The sequence below is a fragment of the Elgaria multicarinata genome, chromosome 10, assembly GCF_023053635.1.
Source record: "Elgaria multicarinata webbii isolate HBS135686 ecotype San Diego chromosome 10, rElgMul1.1.pri, whole genome shotgun sequence".
Taxonomy (NCBI): domain Eukaryota; kingdom Metazoa; phylum Chordata; class Lepidosauria; order Squamata; family Anguidae; genus Elgaria; species Elgaria multicarinata.
The window spans coordinates 49,361,647-49,379,940 of record NC_086180.1 but is presented as its reverse complement, the minus strand read 5'-3'; the positions used below and the strand labels follow the sequence as shown (position 1 = coordinate 49,379,940).

The 18,294-nt window shown below is 40.0% G+C and overlaps 1 protein-coding gene across 3 annotated transcripts in view; it reads left to right on the top strand.

The window, feature by feature from the left end:
* Window positions 1-18,294, top strand: part of LRBA (LPS responsive beige-like anchor protein) — a 424,729-nt gene that overhangs the window by 103,880 nt on the left and 302,555 nt on the right. For all 3 annotated transcript variants that reach the window (XM_063136108.1, XM_063136109.1, XM_063136107.1), the window contains exons 29-31: window positions 2,572-2,719; window positions 4,250-4,697; window positions 16,348-16,478. In XM_063136108.1, coding sequence (XP_062992178.1) covers window positions 2,572-2,719; window positions 4,250-4,697; window positions 16,348-16,478 — 727 coding nt within the window. The remainder of the gene's footprint in view (window positions 1-2,571; window positions 2,720-4,249; window positions 4,698-16,347; window positions 16,479-18,294) is intronic.

The following is an 18,294-nucleotide window of genomic DNA, read 5'->3' as shown; positions in this document are numbered from 1 at the left end:
CAGTTGTATAATCTGGCGGCTGCTAGAGGAAAGCTCATCTTGTGTACCCACCAACATTGACCTCTCTATGTAGTGGGATGTATAACAAGGCCCCTGCGTATCATAAGTTGGGGACAGTTTCATATGGTGAAACACATTCTTTCAGATATATAGTGGTCCCAAGCCGAATAATAATAATAATAATAACAACAACAACAACAACAACCCGCCTCTCCCTCTGGATCGAGGCGGGGAACAACACTAAATACAATATAATACATAAAATTCGTTAAAAGAGCATATAAAACCAATACAATATTAAAATAACTTTCACAGCATCTTAAAATTCTTAGGTTTAAAATTCATCTGGGTAGGCCTGCTGGAAGAGACTAGTCTTTATGGCTGTCTTAAATTCAGAGAGCATTAAGCTGACGAATCTCCCCTGGCAGGCCATTCCATAGTCTGGGGGCGGCAGAAGAAAAGGTCCTCGGGGTAACAGTTGCCAGCCTAGTTGTGGCTGACTGGAGTAAACCCTTCCCAGAGGACCTGAGCGTGCAGGGCGGATTGTATGGGAGAAGGCGATCCCGCATAGGGCTTTAAACAGGATAACCAACACTTTATACTTCACCCTGAAACTAATTGGCAGCCAGTGAAGAGATTTTAAAACTGATGTAACGTGGTCACCCTTAGGTATACCGGTGGCCAGCCTGCCTGCCATATTTTGAACTAGTTGAAGTTTCCGGACTAGGCACAGAGGTAGCCCTATGTAGAGCGTATTGCAGAAGTCAAGGCTCAAAGTTACCTGCGCATGCAATGCCATCTTTAGGTCTTCTGACTCTAGGAAGGGGCACAGCTAGCATATCATCCGAAGCTGATAGTAGGCACTCCTGGCCTTCGCATCTATCTGGGCTGTCATTTGGAGTGACAGATCCAGAAGCACCCCCAAGCTGCGAACACAGTCTTTCAGGGGGAGTGTAACCCCATCCAGAACTGGTTGACATGCCTCTAAACCCAGGTTACAGCCCTGGACAGTAAGCACCTCCATCTTGTCTGGAATCAGCTTCAGTTTGTTTTTCCTCATCCAGACCATTACTGCCTCCAAGTAGGGCTGTGCTCTGACCCCCTGATTCACCTTGGAGGCTGGTTTGGAGCCCCCAAAGCAGCCCCGATTCACTTCGGGGGGTGCCTGACTCGCCTCAGTGCTGAAGCTGAGGCAAGATTCAGACCCTCCGAGGTGTCTCAGACTTTTGCCAGCTGGGTGCACAGCTGGCACCCAGAAAAGCCTCTCTATCCCTGCTTTGCCCGCTTACCTGCTGCTGCCTCCTCCTCCCCGTCGCTCCTGCCTGCTTCTGGCGCTGGATGTCAGTAGAACCAGGCCACACACGATTTTAAGATATCTTGGGGGCTCTGGTGATTAGTACCTCTATGGCCACAAACTACGGTGGTACCAGGCAAAACTGTGTGAACGCACTGCTGACCAGTATTGCTACCTGTTCTTCCAGCATCAGTGCTGGATCAAAAAGCACACCTAAGCTGCACACGTGGTCCTTCTGAAGGAGTGCTGTCCCATCCAGAACAGGTTGTACTCCCAGTCCTGGGTTGTTTTGTCTACTGACAAATAAAAGGTCTGATTTGTCAGTATTGAGCCTCATTCATTCACCCACACCCAGTGCTTCACTACATCTAGGCAGTGGTTCAGGACTTCCACAACCCTCCTTGGCATCAGTTGAGAAGGAGAGATAGAGCTGGGTACCATCGTAATGAAATGAAATGAAACCCCAAAACTCTGGATGACCACCCCCAACTTCATATAGATGTTGAAAAGAGTAAGAGGGCAAAATAGGGCCCTGAGAAATTTCATAAGCCAATGCAAGGGGTCAAACAGTAGTCCTTCAACAGCACCTTCTGGGAGCATTCAGCCAAATAGGAACCACCACAAAATAGTGCCCGTGAGTCCCATAATACATAACAATCAACGATCCCTTGGCCGATTATGTCAAATGCTGCAGAGAGATCTAGTAGAACTAACAGGTACACCCTCCCCCTGTCCAGTTCCCAGCACAGTTATGTAGTAAGGCTGTTTCTGTCGCAAAACCAAGCCTGCAACTAGATTGGGAACAATCCATATAGTATCCAGCATGAAGACCATTCTCCATGTGCAGCAGAACGTGGTGGAGAATTCTGGCGTTGTAGATTAGATGGATGATCACAATTTTGAATGTTTCCTTATGTCTCTCTCTATAAAACTCCATTCAGGTAAACAGCTAGCCCAATATGGGGAAGATTGGATTATAAACTTTATCTCTGAGGTACTAGTTTCCTTCATGAAAGAGGTTCTGATGTATAGAAAAATATTCAGAACTGTGATATGAAGTGGCAGGCACAATCTTTTCTGTTCGCTCAGAACTCTTCCACATAATTCTCCTGCATATGTAGATCAGGCTTGCATGCAAGTAATTGAACAATTTCAAAGCTCACATGTAGATTCTCATAAGTAATCCATAGTGGGACGTACTAATTGTTTTTAGTTTGTGGAAGCTGATGGTGCGTTATGTGGGACGGGGAATAATTTTTTAATAATTTTTTTTACAGGAGGATAGCAAACAGGCCCAGTTCTTGGCCTTAGCTGTGGTATATTTTATCTCCGTCCTCATGGTATCAAAATATAGAGATATCTTGGAGCCTCAGGATGAACGGAGGCGGCCTCAGTCCGTTCAGTCGCTCAAGGCAGCAACAACAGGTTTGGGACTTTTGCATTCCTATTGAATACAGTGGGTCCTTCCTCTGCATAAACATCCATTGGATAGTGGTGTTACTTGCTTGTACAGACGTTACAAGTTTTTAATTTTAAAATTTGGTTCTATTCAAAGTAATATATGTAATCATTTTGAACCTATACATTCACAGGTTTTATTATATTGTTTTTGGTGAGAACCACTAGATATAACATATGCACACATCATGAAAACTTAAGCTCCTTCTTCTTGTTTTTACAGCCAGGCTCAAAACATTTATTAGATTTAATCTACCACTTTTGAAAATTGATGTAAGAAACCTCATGTAATTACTACTTTTAAATACTGAGTTGGTTTACTAGCCCTGAGGGATACTTGAGAGCAATCATGCAAAATTTATTTTTCAAATATGCGTTGGCTTCCCACCCAAGACATTAATTTTTAATAATTTTGTTGGCTTTCCTTGTGTGTAGCTAAATAGGTGAAAAACCATATTAGTTGTAATACTTCAATAGGATTCTTTGCCTTCGAAAACTGTAGTTCTGCATTTTCATATATCTCTTGGCATAACAGAATTCTACTTTTGGTGGTAGGAAAATGGGAAACAGCACTAACAAAAATATGTATCAGTTGAAAAATTCTGCCATAATTGGATAATGACAGGCTGATACTTACTAAGATACTAAGTGCTGCTTTGATACAAAATACTAATCATGTTTTGAGTGATAAAAAGGAACTGTTTCCAGTTCAACTGCAACTATGGGCAGTAACTGACCACTAGCGCAATGAGAAGTCATGATTTCATAAGCTTCCAGAAATGAGCAACAATGCTCCTTTCCAGAATAGGGTAAATCAGTGAAGGGAGCTCCACTGACATGCCCTGTTCAAGAAATGAACATGGTTTCCAAGGTTATATTTGGAACTGCTAGTTCCTGTTGCACAAGCAGTTGGTTCCGTTTGTGCAAGAAAACCAATGGAGGTACAATGCCAGTATAGGATACTGCCCTATCCATTTGGCTGAGGACCCATACTGGGATGATCCAGCCTTTGGCCAAACAGGTGGACAGATTTGTGTGTTTGTGCATGAAAATCAATAGTAGGTGGCAGGATCCAGCAGATCACAGCATTGTAGGTATAACAGAGTTAATGATATTGCCGAATCACTTTGCTCTGGTTGTTTGGACTGGCTGCATGTCTGCCCACCCAGCCTCTTCCAAGCCCCAAAGCCCCAGGATGTGTCCCAATGAGCCACCGTAAGGGCCCTGATACATGTGCCTGTCCCAGCATGGGATACCCCTGCTCCTTTTGGTGTGAATACCACAACATAAGTCTCATTGATTCTGAGTAAATGTGGTTAGGATCAAGGTATGGTCTACAATACTGTAGCTACTATTCCTAGCTCTTCATTGTGAATTGACAGTTTTTAATGAGTATTGCACTGCTTTTTTAAAAACAACAACACCCCCCACACACTGGAATTTGGCCTCTTTAAAGTAACCTTCAGATTTTATACTGTGTTTTGTGTATCTTTCAAGATGTAGAGAGCCCACCTGCAGCTATTACCACCTCAGCTCCTGTATCTGCCGAGGAGTCGGAAAGTATGGCGTCCGTGCAAAGAAGAGATTCGGGTATTGAGGAGGAAGCGCATTCTGGATTAGGGCACAATTCTGAGGCTGTCACAGAAGCAGAAGAGCAGTGTGTCAGTGCAGGGCCAGATGCAATCAGTGAAGTACTATGTACACTTTCTTCAGAAGTCAATAAATCTCAGGAAAGTAGAAGTGAGTTGCAGAGTGAGGTGGACAGTAAAACTGCATCCTCCGTGCAAGCTGCAAAAAATGTCAATGTAAAAGATATCCTGAGAAGCTTGGTCAGCGCTCCTGCAGAAGGGGCCACCGTGGACCCTGCTGTTCTTCCACCAGCTTTTCTCGGAGTGCTCGGGGACGCCGCTGCTGAACAGCCGGTACAGTTTCGGTCCTTTGACAGGTAAGGAGTTTTAAATTTTGATTTTGTAAATATAAAATGGGGCATCATAGAAGGTTAAAAAAAGGATCGGATGTGGTGGCGGCAGAATAATGCATTCCAAGAATAAACCTAATCACAGGATTTTAAAAAGCAAAATAAAGTATTATGAAAGGAATAGTTTTAAAGTCTCTGCAAACTATTGTAAGTAACTGAGTTCAAAATAAAAGTATCTAAACTGATAGTGCAGATAATCCAAAACTAAAATAATTAGTCATGCATTTTCAGGGGATTGATTTAACTTCTGCGTCCAATATTTTACTTAGCAGGTTCAAATATAATTGCAACTCTGAATAGAACCTTACAGTATAATAATGTAAAGCACAAGCATACAAATAAGCTGTATTTTAGATTTTGCAGACTAACTTAGAAATACAGACTAATTTAGAAGTGAAATCATCATCCAAACCTGAAAGCATGTCAAAGGATTAAAATATCCTGTTAATTAGATTATGATGTACTAAGAACTCATTACCATTTGATCCTGAGAAATTATTAAAAAATTGTACAAGCACAACTGTATTGAAATGAATGTTAAGTCAATGCTACAAAATTATATTCTACTTTGCTAATCAAAAGGCATTGAAAAATCAACAATTAGGAAAATAATGTGGCAAAGATTAGTTTCCTATATGAAGGGCTGAGCTTTTGCATTTTGCGGTCAGGCAAGGTTTGGGGGAGGGGAGTCCCCTCCTCCCCCAAACCAATGGTGGTAATATGTTGAGCTGGGAAAATTAAAATAAAAGTTAGGGACCCAGACATTGTAACCCCAAGGAAAGGAAAGTTGTCTCAATGCAGCTAATTTATTTTCCACCAGATATGTTTTGTAATCTGCCCAAAATCCAGGAGGGGAATGAAATGCAATTAAAAATTATAATTTAGGATATGTATGGTTTCTATTTTAAGGGGGGAAATTAATGAGCATTAGGGATAGTACAGTTGTATTTGGATCCTGGTCATTTGGAGTATAGTAGAATGATTCTGGTCCCTCATGACACAATTTATAGCTTATATACACGTTTCTGAGAGGGATGGAACACATGGGAATGTAAAGTTGAATGTTATTCAATTGAAAGGAAGCATTGCAAGGGCTGAAAGGAAGCATTGCAAGTAGTTCTCTTTCCCGTTACATGGGTGTAGAGGGTGGTGTTGGACGCAATTCTGTCCTCACTCTGACTAATGCTTCCCTTAGGCAAGATGGTGGTACCCTTTTCTAGGTTAAATCATAAAAAGGGAAATCTTGCACTTTTAAACTTGTTTATTGCAGAATAGTTATGAAGGTCTTTGTAAAGACAAACCATCCTGTCAAGACAGTTGTTCTTCCCTCCCTCTATTTCCCCCAATGTTTATCTTTGCTCCTTCTGCGTAGAAATCAGTCTGTTTTTCCTGTGTGACAGTAAAATTGAGTTTTATCTCCAAATTTCAACTTAAAAAGAGAATTAAAAAATAATAACAAGGACAGCTTAACGAAGTAAAGTACACATTAAAAGTACACATTAGGTTAGGTCCAGAGTTTGCTTCCAGCACTAGGAGCACTTCCTGATCACAGTTCTGCTCAGGGAACTCTAACTTGGTATGATGGGTGGTGGCGTGTGATTCTCTGATTGCCCTTCTTCCTGCAGTCCTCAAGGCCATCACCCTCAGAGCAAGTTTTCAAGGAGCTGCACAAGGAATTGGAGAAATTGCCTCTTCCCCTGTGCAGTCAATGGAAATGTACCTCTGGATCAAAAGCCTTCAACAATCAGAAGGAGCCCTTTCATTTGTTGAATCAAAGTGGATCCAAACTGCTAAAAATAATATCTGAAAAAGTACCCTGGCTCTGTTTTATATTATAATAATAGTAATGAGTCAGTAAGAGTGCATCGCAGGGGTGCACCATCCAATCCAATGCAATACCGTTTGCCTTACTCTAAAGTGGTCTATGCCCCATTGGATAATGTATACCATATGGTCAGCATCTGTGGCACTCAGTTCCACGTTCTCATACGCCTTTACCAAACCATGCACCACCACGAAGTACATCATATAGCTTCAGTTTATTAATGTAAAGTATCATAGGCCAAATGTAATGAGCATAGGCTGAAAGGTATGTTATCTGGTTTTCAGAATCGATGTGAATCAACTGGGTGAAAAATCTATGGTTGGGTGTTTTGCTTTTCCATTTTATCCTGGTTACACAAGCTGAAGTCATCTACTCTTAAGATAAATTTTAGTATTGTAGTTAGTCTATGCACTTGTCTGTGTAATATGTATCTGACATTTACTTACTTAGCTCCTAAATCCCCAAATATTAGGCAAGAATATAGAAAATGATCAAACATGAGCTAAAACGTATTTGTGATTACAGAATTCTTACATTTAAAAATGTGAAAAAACTAAAAATGAGCAATTCGTAAAGTGCGTTTTAAAGTGGTCCAACCTTCAGATTGTAGAATTTGATGGAAAAAAGCATGTTTTCTTTCAGATGACATCTAAACGTCTGTTGTAGTTTTGAGGTGAGGGTGGGTGGAATAGGTTACGACCTCTTATTCAGGAAACTGGAGCTACATTCAAAAAGAGGTTTTCATCTCCAGGGACACACCAAGATACTAACATTACAGTGGGAAACTTTGGACAAGCAGACTTCAGGATGCTCTGTGGAACTTAGTGTGTCTGGTTTATATTTAATGTATTGTCTGGTGCAAAACACAAAGCCCAGTGAGTTAATGTTTTTCATTTTTTTGGAGTGGGGAGGGGGGGAAGACACCTTGTTAAAAGTTTTTCCCATGTAGTAGTTTTACAGCAAAGTATCTCTGGGAATTTCAAAGCATCTCTCTGATCCTGCATTTATCTCAGGAATGTTGTGTCAGAAATCAAAACGCTCCTCATATCTTAAGGATTATCAACTTTCCAGCCATAGCTGGAGAGTATACAGTAACAGCTATGTGAGTGAAACCTTGCTGAAAGATTGCCAGGTTGTGGGTTTTTGCAAACCGCAAGGTGTGTGTGTTCATTCCCATGCCAAAATTACTCTTTTATCTTATGCGAAGATCCAATCTGGTGATTAGCGGGTGCCAGGGATTTATCTTGATAAAAGTTCAAGACCTGGTCTGGCTCTTTTATTAAGCCGGTAGAGACACTGAATTAGCAGTCTATTTGCAGCGTTTGTCCTCTGTAACCTTTCAGGAACAAAAATACTTTTTTGTTAGTGTAAAGATGCTGGCAGTTAGTTTAACTGTCCCGATGAATAAAGTGATTCTGCTAAATTAAATGAATAGAACCAATAATTTACTATGATTAGTTCTAAGAATAATGAACAATCCTGTTTATGTTTTCAGTCCTTTTAAAAAATAAAAGATGAGAGGAATCTACAACATTAGCTGTTCTGTGCAGTGAAAGCTGGTATCGAAAACACATTTTTTCCCATTTTAAGATTTTCGATTTCATTGTTAAGGTCATGACTAAATTATTATTAACTTATAATAATTTCCGTAAAAATCACTGAGGCAGTCTACAACATTTTTTAAAAAAATTATAATAACATTAAAACTAACAATAAAATGTCATTAAAAACAGCAGTTCAACTAAAAACAAGTTAAAAGTCAAAAAGATGTGTGTTGATACAATTTTTAAAAGTAGGGACAGTGTAAACCAATCATAGCTTTAAAGGGAGTGCATTCCACAATTTGGGAGTGACACAGGGGAAAGGCCCCTCATGGGTGCCCATCAAACAAGCTCTGCAAATGGCAGTATCCTGAATACTCTGCAAATGGCAGTATCCTATAAATCTTAATAACTGGATGAGTATATAATGAGACAGGTAGTCCCTGAGATAGCCACGGCCTAAGCCATTTATAGCTTTAAAAGTTAAAATCAATACCTTGAACTGAGCCAGGAAAACAATTGGCAACCAGTGCAGATCATTCAATATTGGACTAATATGATCCTGATAGCATGCATTGGTTAGCCTAGCTGTTGCTTTTTGCACCAATTGAAGTTTCTGGATATTCTTCAAAGGTAGCTGTATGTAGAGTGCATTGCAGTAGTGAAGTGATTAAGGCAGAGATAATTGTTGCCAAATCAGACTGAGGGAAGGTTGCAACTGAAGCACTAAATTGTATTTTTATATATTACATTTCTATACCGCCCCATAGCCGAAGCTCTCTGGACGGTTTACAAAGATTAAAACATTAAACATTGAAAATCACTATAGAAAATTTAAAATCATAGAAGCATAAAAATAGACAACATATTTATTAATTTGCAACCATTACAGCTGAAGAGTCCAGAGATAGCACAGGGGTGTGGTGGGGGGTGGGGAATGCAACCCCTTCCAGAATGGGTTGAACCCCAATCTCCAAGCCAGTCTTTATAGTGATAACCACCAACATCTCTGTCTTGTCTGGATTCAATCCTACTTGTTCACTGTCATCAAGTGCATTATCAAACCCAGAGTATTGACTGTTTCCTTGGTAATAGATGATAAGGAGAAATAGAGTTGAGTGTCATCAGCTTATTGGTGGCACCTCATCCCCAAGCTCCAAATGCACTCTCCCAGATAGAACCCTATGGGACACCATACACCAAAAGCTGTGATGTCAAACAGAAGTCTCCCATCTTCTGGCCAAAATATGATAGAAAGGGCTGAAACCACTGCGCTACAAGTGCCAATGTGGTCCAGAAGGATTCAGTGGTTGAAGGCATTGAAAACTGAATGGGCCCCCATTCCTTCAATCCAGTAAGAACAGTTGTGTTGGATTAGCCAAAGTCCTATGTAGTCCAGCAGTTGGTCCAACAGTGGCAAGCCAGACGCCTATGGGACACAAGCAGGACATGAATACAATAACAACCTCCTGCTCATGTTACCCAGCAACTGATATTGAGAGGCATATTGGTAGCAATATTTAGTCATCAGGACTAGTAGCCCTTAATAGCCTAATCCACCATGATATTTTTTATTACATTTACTGTATATCCTGCCGTTTTTTCTCCATGTTATCCTCACAACAACAACTCTGTGAGGTTGGTTGGGCTGAGAGTCTGTGACTGGCCAAGAAACACCCAGTGTGTTTCCATGGCCGGGTGGGGACTAGAACCCGGATCTCCCGACTCCCAGTTTGACCCTTTAGCCACTACACCACACTGGCTCTCACACTGGCATCTATTTGACATACTTTGTTCCTTCATGCTGAATCTTCCTCCTCCATCCCCCCCGCCAAATTCCACACAAATGTGAGACGGAGGAGGGGGCCTATAAAGCCATCCAGTCCAAACCCCCTGCTCAATGCAGGACTCTACCTTAAAGCAAACCTGACAGATGGTTGTCCAGCTGTATCTTGAAGGCCTCTAGTGTGTTAGAGCCCACGACCTCCCTAGGTAATTGATTCCATTGTCGTACTGCTCTTAACAGTCAGGAAGTTTTTCCTGTTGTCCAGCCGGAATCTGGCTTCCTGTAACTTGAGCCCGTTATTCCATGTCCTCACTCTGGGTGACAGTCTTTGAAATATTTGGACAGCGCTATCATGTCTCCCCTTAGTCTTCTCCAAGCTAAACATGCCCAGTTCTTTTTGTCTCTCCTCATAGGGCTTTGTTTTCAGACCCCTGATCATCCTCATTGCCCTCCTCTGAACTCCTTCCAGCTTGTCTGCATCCTTCTTGAAGTGTGGTGCCCAGAACTGGACGCAATACTCAAGATGAGGCCTAACCAGTGCCGAATAGAGTGGAAATGTTACCTCACGTGATTTGGAAGCTATACTTCTATTAAGGTCACTCTTATAGCCCTGAATCCAAACAATGACCCAATGAAACCACTGGGCCACTGTCAGGTTTCTCTAGAAAGCAGAAACTTTATGAGTAGAAAAATCTTTTGCAGCATGTGTACTTAAAAGGAAGATGCCACAAATAGGTAACCTTCTGCTGCAGCTGCTACTGCTATTCCCAGGCCCAGGTATCATTATTATAGCCCTGCCTCCAAACAATGAACCAATGTATGTGGTGAATACTTAAACAACCTTCCTTCAAAAGCATGGGTCTATTAGCTGTCAAATGCTGGTAATGCTCTGAACTGATAGTTTATATTCCTTTGTCATATCAGTTTAGGAAGAATTAAAATGCCTTGAATTACCATTCACCCTCTACATATTGCATGTGGTTTATTAGTAGTTTAACAGGTTTCAAATATATGTTGACTACTTTCTGTGCTCAACTACTATTAGAAACCTGCAGCAGAAGCTCTGGCTAGTTATTTTTGAATCAGTAAGGTAGAATTTGTCACTCTTGCCTCTCTACACCAGTTTCCCCAAATTTTGAAGAGCCTCACAAATTTCAGTGTTCTGTGACTGATCCTTCAATAGGCCAGCCTCCACCAGAAATAGTCCATTCCAGGAAAGACTTCCAAGAGTTGTTTTTTGTTATTGTTACATATATTGGCATTTCCTGACTTCTGTGATGGATCTTGCAAATATCTGACAGGTGCAGAAAGTTGCAACATCTTCAAGAACTGTTCAGAAGGAAGTAACATGTCAAATTCAGGGGCCCTTTAAGTGTTACCCCATGCTAGTCCAGTTTCTGACCCCATGCAAATATTTTTCTCCATCTGTACATTTTGACTCCACGTTTCACTTGCACCTTTAAGACCACTTCCAACCTTCTGCATATGGTTTATCAGATGCATGTGTGAGATTGAACCTGCCTTGTTGTGCAAACAGCCCTCGGGGCTATATCTTCAGTTTTTAATATCAGCACATTTGCTTTGGCCTGAGGTGAATGAAAAAATAGGGGTACTTTTGGTAGGGAGTTTGCAGTTTTATTATAGAGTTGCAGAAATCTTCATTCTGAAGATGAAAATAAGTGTTCTTTAAAATCAACTGGAATACTTCGGTAGTTGAATATTTCAAAAATGTGGTGAAGTGGGTCATTTGTAAATCTTTTTTTCTGTCAGAAACAGTATTCAATTTAACAACCTTTAGAGGCATCACATTGATGAGGCAATCTGTTTGAAGATGCTACGTTTTTTATAATCTAGGAAATAAATATGCAAAAAACTACATTGGTTGCTTACACTGCAACCTTATACTTGCCTACTCAGGAGTAAGGCCCAATGGGACTTATTCCCAGTTAAGTGTATATAGAATTGAAACCTTGAAGCATTTCTTGACTTGGATCCAGTGTCAATTTTGTTATCCATGTCTAGGCACTAGCTCAGAACTGGAACACTTGATTGGGTGGTTCCAGGGGAGTGCGTGGGACGGGCAAAGCCACCCCAATCAAGGAGGCAGCTGGAGGAGCCCTCCGCCAGCCGGGACCTGGCTTCAGTGTGCCTGGGCTTTCCCCCATGGCTCCTCCTCAAACAGGAGAGAGTTATTGAGTGAGGTGCCACAAGGTTTGGTCCTTGGCCCTGTACTTTTCACCAATTCTGTACCAGATGTACTGCTTGCTAGTGCATTTCCCAGCCCAATAAAAAGTGCTGGCTTTGATTTTAAAGCCTTATTTTATTTATTGTGTTATTTATTTATTTATTTATTTATTTATTTAAGTACTTACTTACATTTATATACTGCCCCGTAGCCGAAGCTCTCTGGGTGGTTTACAAGGATTAAACAGTGAACATTAAAAATGAATATACAAAATTTAAAACTATAAACAGCATAAAAACAGACAATATCCATCTTAAACAACTATTCTGGGGTCAGTTAAATAAAGTCAGCATATGCTGTTAAATGCCTGGGAGAAAAGTCTTGACCGGGCACCAAAAAGATAATGTTGGCGCCAGGTGAGCCTTGTCAGGGAGATCATTCCAGAATTGGGGGCCCACCACTGAAAAGGCCCTCTCCCATGTTGCCAACTTCTGAGCTTCCCTTGGAGTAGGCACCTGGAGGAGGACCTTAGGTGTTGAGTATATTGTGCGGGTAGGTTCATGTCAGGAGAATCATTCTGTCTGGTATTTTGGTCCCAAGCTGTGTAAGGCTTTATAAGTTAAACCCAGCACCTTGAATCAGACTCGGAAACGTACAGGCAGCCAATGCAAGCGGGCCAGAGTCAGTCTTATATGTTCGAACCTTCTGGTTCCAAACCTTCTGGTTCCGAACCTTTTGGTTCAATCTGGCCACTATATTTTACTGCAGTTCCGGACTGCTTTTCTGGAATCAACCAAGGTGGTTCACAACAATTCCTAAAACAAGGAAGATAAGCAAATACAAATATAGTAAAAAGTTAAAAACCATCTTAAAAACCATCACAATTTTAAAACCTAATTTCAAAAGACGGGTATTTTTGCCCATCCTGAATGCAGAGTGGGGGACCAGAGCATTCCTTAAATAAGTTTGGGTCCAACTTATTTGAAAGACTGCCTACAACCTTATGGAACTGCATTTATGTTAACATCATTCTTGGAAGGCTTATTCACTGCTTTGACATTAAGATGTGAAATGCCTGGAGAAATTTATTTCATAAGGAATTTAATAAATACAGAAATATATAAAATAAGATTTGTAAGGTTGGCAAGCACTAGAGACAGGGCTTTCTTAGTGGGGGCTGCTGCCCTATGGAATTCCCTCCCAAGAGATATATGGGTGACTCAATCTATTGCTTTAAGGTATTTTTTTAAAAACATTCTTTGCTTTCTTTGGCTTTTAACTGGAAACTTGTTATTATCTATAATATACATGCATACACACACACACATGCTGCTTTTGTTGGGTTATTTACATTTTGGCTTCATTTTATTTAAATTAATTAATCCTTAAAGTTTTTTTAATGTGTTATATTGATATACAGATGTATGTTTTATTTTGTAAGCTGTCTTTGCAATGCTGCAGTCTTGGTAGATGGCTAAGAGTTGCATTAAACTAAATATATCCCAAATTTCATAAAACACATGGAAATAATAATAATAATAATAATAATACATGAGACACTTTCATAGAATAGCTCCTGTGAGACAGAAAAAAGCATCACTTTCTGGAATTACCTATTAAGTAGGGATGTATGACAATTTTTGCTTGCAAAACATCAGTTTTGTCTCAGAAGTATATTTTTTCTCTGAAAACAAACTGAAACGAAGAGAGAAAATCAGTTTATATACTGAAAAACAGCTATATTCCATCTCTAATCAGTCTACATTTTTGGGAAGTGGCAAAACAATTCTAATTTTTATATGCATATTTGATCATTATTATTTCTTTTTTGGTGAAAATTTCAAGTTAAAACATTAATTCTAAGTATCTAAATACTAGATTTGGCAAGTAATGAATCCAGTTTTATGCATCAATTATTCAACTTCGTGATACTTATTCTTGAATAACTGTATTTAGGACGAGGGCAGAAGTTAATATATTCCTAACATGAGTTTTCTATTGCAGTGCAGTTGTTTTAGTACTATCTGATGTACATGTGAAAATAATTTAGTACTTCCCTATTCAGAGCAGCATTCCTCTGTATACCAGTTGCTGGAGAACATGAGTAGGAGAGTGTTATTGAACTCATATTGTACTTGTGGGCTTCCCACATGCAGCTGATTGGCCACTGTGTGAAAAGTATGTAGACTGGATAGGCTGTTGGTCTGTTTCAGCATGGCTGTTTTATGTTCTTAAGAATTCATGATTTAAGCATGGTCTCTTGGCTTCCATATTTTAGTGCATAGTGAACTTTAACACTCACCTGTACTATGATATGGTGGATAACACCTCATCTGTGGTGAATATCTACTCATAATGCCAGTTCACATGACACAACAGTCATTAATAAGCCGCAGTAGTTTGCTAAACACCATGCATGTGCTGGTTGCATGCCTACATAACTACTCTCTCTGAGTGTGTCTTCTTGTGTCATCCGAATCTTCTGAAGGTGGCTTGTTGGTATAAGTTAACAAACCTCCCAGGACTTCTTGTAGGGCTGTGGGCCAGTTTGTTAGCCATGTCAACAAGCCACCCTTGGTTGGTTTGGATGACATGAGTGGGGGCTTGAATCAGCAAGTTTTTCGGCAAACCAGGTCATAGTGTTCAGAATGGTTAGTAAATCAAAAATATGGGGCAGTATCCAATTATATCATTGTGTTAACTCAAATTGTGTTGCATAATTTGCTTTAGCGCAATGACAGTGTTGGATACTGCCCATAGTTTAGCATTATAATAATCAGTGGGTCTTAAAATGAGAATAAACGAAGAAAAATGTCCTTTTAAATTAAATTTATAAAGTGTTGGAAAGTTTTTATATTATCGTACTTGGATTTGAAGCCAGTTTTAACTCATTTTATTTAGAAACTGAACAGTTTAATGCTATTAAGGGAATACTTTCAACCTGTACGTACAGTACTGTCAACAGAAGATGTGATTAAATAAATTGAATGTTGAAGACTTTTGGCTTATAGTTAACACCAGGTAATTAAAAGGAAGCACTGCTTTGGGAGTGCACAATATATCAGCTGTACTCTTTAGCTCATTAGCTGGGGTTTTGCATGTTTATGGAGCTAACTTGCAATTAAAAGTGTCTTTAGCGTATGCTTAACTGGGCCTTTTAGGTGTTTGGAATAAAGCATTACTATTTAATTGAAATTGGTTTGTCATAATGATATGGTAGTAACATAAAAGATAAATTCCTGTCTCTGATGCATGAAACCTAGATTATATTCAAATTTGAATAGTCCTGTGATATGTATTAATTAATCCACAAGTTCAGCCATTGATTTTGTCTGTCATTTCTGCAATCAGTTACTAGGTAATGAAGGTTCTAAGGAAACATAGTTTACTCTCATATTATTATTATTATTTTATTATTTATTTATATAGCACCATCAATGTACATGGTGCTGTACAGCGTAAAACAGTAAATAGCAAGACCCTGCCGCATCGGCTTACATTCTACTAAAATCATAGTAAAGCAATAAGGAGGGGAAGGGAATGCAAACAGGCACTGGGTAGGGTAAACAGGCACAGGGTAGGGTAAAACTAACAGTATAAAGTCCGAGCAACATCAAGTTTTAAAAGCTTTAGGGAAAAGAAAAGTTTTTAGCTGAGCTTTAAAAGTTGTGATTGAGCTTGTAGATCTCAAATGTTCTGAAAGAGCGTTCCAGGCGTAAGAGGCAGCAGAAGAGAAGGGACGAAGCCGAGCAAGGGAAGTAGAGACCCTTGGGCAGGTGAGAAACATGGCAACAGAGGAGCGAAGAGCACGAGCGGGGCAATAGTGTGAGATGAGAGAGGAGAGATAGGAAGGAGCTAGACCGTGGAAAGCTTTGAAGGTCAACAGGAGAAGTTTATATTGGATTCTGAAGTGAATTGGAAGCCAATGAAGAGATTTCAGAAGTGGAGTGACATGGTCATATTGAACTTCTTAAGCAAGTTTCAATTTAAGTAAACACTTTGAGCAAAAGCATTTCTTTGTTTGAAATTACACTGCCTCCAATGGTGACTGCTGAATATAACAATGTTGGTAAGCATAGGACATATGCCATGTCTTTCTGGCAAAAGCAATAATAATAGATAATAATAATCTGGCAAAAGAGAAAGCAGGCATTGTGCGAATCATCAAACCTGAAGGGTTTGCAAAAATATCAATGTATTGCACATTTTTATAATATACGTTTTGTCACCCTTAAAAGGTTTAAAAGATGTTCAATAATGTATTTTCTTCTTCTTCATAGGAGTGTAGTTGTGGCACCGAAGAAGTCAGTGGCTTCGTCTGCAGCTACGATTAACGTGCCTACAAATGCAGTTAGTGTGGTTTCTTCTTTGGATTCTGCCCAAGCCCCAAATGTAACAGGGGGATCTCCTGGTAAGTGAAAGGAAATGGGGACATGTTGTCAAAAATAAAATGGCAAAGAACCATGCTATAGCTCATATTTATGGTTCATCTGCTCATTCGCTCTAAAGAAGCCAAGCCACAATGCTTTAGATCGGAAACACCAGAAAGAAGCATAAGTCATAAATGTTTCTGCATTTAATTTCTTTGTAATGTCCAAATTGGCTGTAAGTTTGGCCACTGTGCCAGAAGAATAAATACGCGGCCTCATGTATATACTTATGCTCAATATCTTCTTGCAGAAGACCAGAAAATATGAGTCATTTTCCTGCTTTACACATTTAATGTAACATCTGGAAAGATCCTTGTGTGGGAAAGATGTGAAGGCTTGGGATGAAAAATCAGCTTGTGCGTCTCCCCCATGCAGGTCACATTTTTTAACATTCCCACATGAAAATGGGAACTGAAATTCCCTTCTGCTTCCTGATCATCCTCATGCAAGTAACATGCAAACACAGTCTGCATGGGACTGTAAACACCCCCTCTCTCCAGCAGAATTTACACACTTGGAGCCAATTCAAACCTTTGAGTGGCTGCAGCGAGTGCTGTCTACCGTTATGAATATGTAGCTTCCAACCAGCGATTGCCATAGGTTGTCATGTCATGCAGACCAAGCTCAGAGTCGGGGGTGGGTGGGGTTATTTGAGGGTTAAACAACCCTAACATAACCCATGGTCTGTTCTAGGATTTTGCAAGGGTTGTTTAACCCTCAAATAACCCTCCCTGGCCAGGTTCACATACCCCGACAAGCTATGGCAACCCCTAGCTAATAGTTGCATATTCATAATTGTAGACAGCCCCGCAAGGGTAGTTAATTGTGTCGTCTAAACAGGCCCATTGGAGATACAGGACCTTCAGTGACATTCTGCTGCTGAACAATAACTAGTCCTTTAAGATTTACTCGAATTGTCCATACATCACCCTAATTACATTTCATCCTAATGCAGTAGTTCCTTTAAACCTCACTTATATATTGATATTGATTCTACCCAGCAGAATAATCCTGCTCCAGGGGCTGGTTATGGTACACACAGACACACCACTAAGCTAGACTTGTATTCCATTTCTGGAGAGGAAGAACCAAAGCCTCCAAATAACTAAAGGAAATAAACTTTAAATAGCTTTGGCTGTTAATTAATTAATTAATATCTTGCTATTGTAAGCAAAATGTGAAATAGCAAAATTTAGCTTTAGCTGAATTAGCCCCACTGTTTTATTCAAAGCTATTAATCAGAACTCTGATAGTAGAGCATTAGAGCAGCCAGCTTTTCTGGCAGCTCTGCCACAAAAGCAATGACTTTTCTCCCATGGCTCACTTATCTAACTACATTCCAAATAGGATTCACAATAGCATCTTTCCCAGCACCAATAGTATATCCAGTGCTGGAAAGGTATGATATTCCCACAACAGAAGTGCAAATCCAAGGTGAGAAGCCTGGGCTTCATGCAGCAAATGTGTAACAACGGAACTTTTATGGCAACCCCAAGTTTATAGTTTGGCTGTAGAGCTATGATGAAGAGTAATGATTTTGCGGCAACATTGATGAAAAAATTGGTGGAACAGTAACCAACATAATACTGCCCTACAATTGCACTACCGTTCAGCAAAATCTGATTTTATATGGCCTGCAAAAGACTTTTTCTAAAAAGAGTAATAGATACTTTATACCTGCTTGTTTAACCCTTTCTCTTTTTAGAATCCACATTGGCACAGAAACCTTTCAATAACTGAACTAAATTAGTACCTAACTATATATTCTTTTAAAAACAAACCCATTGTTTCTGAACC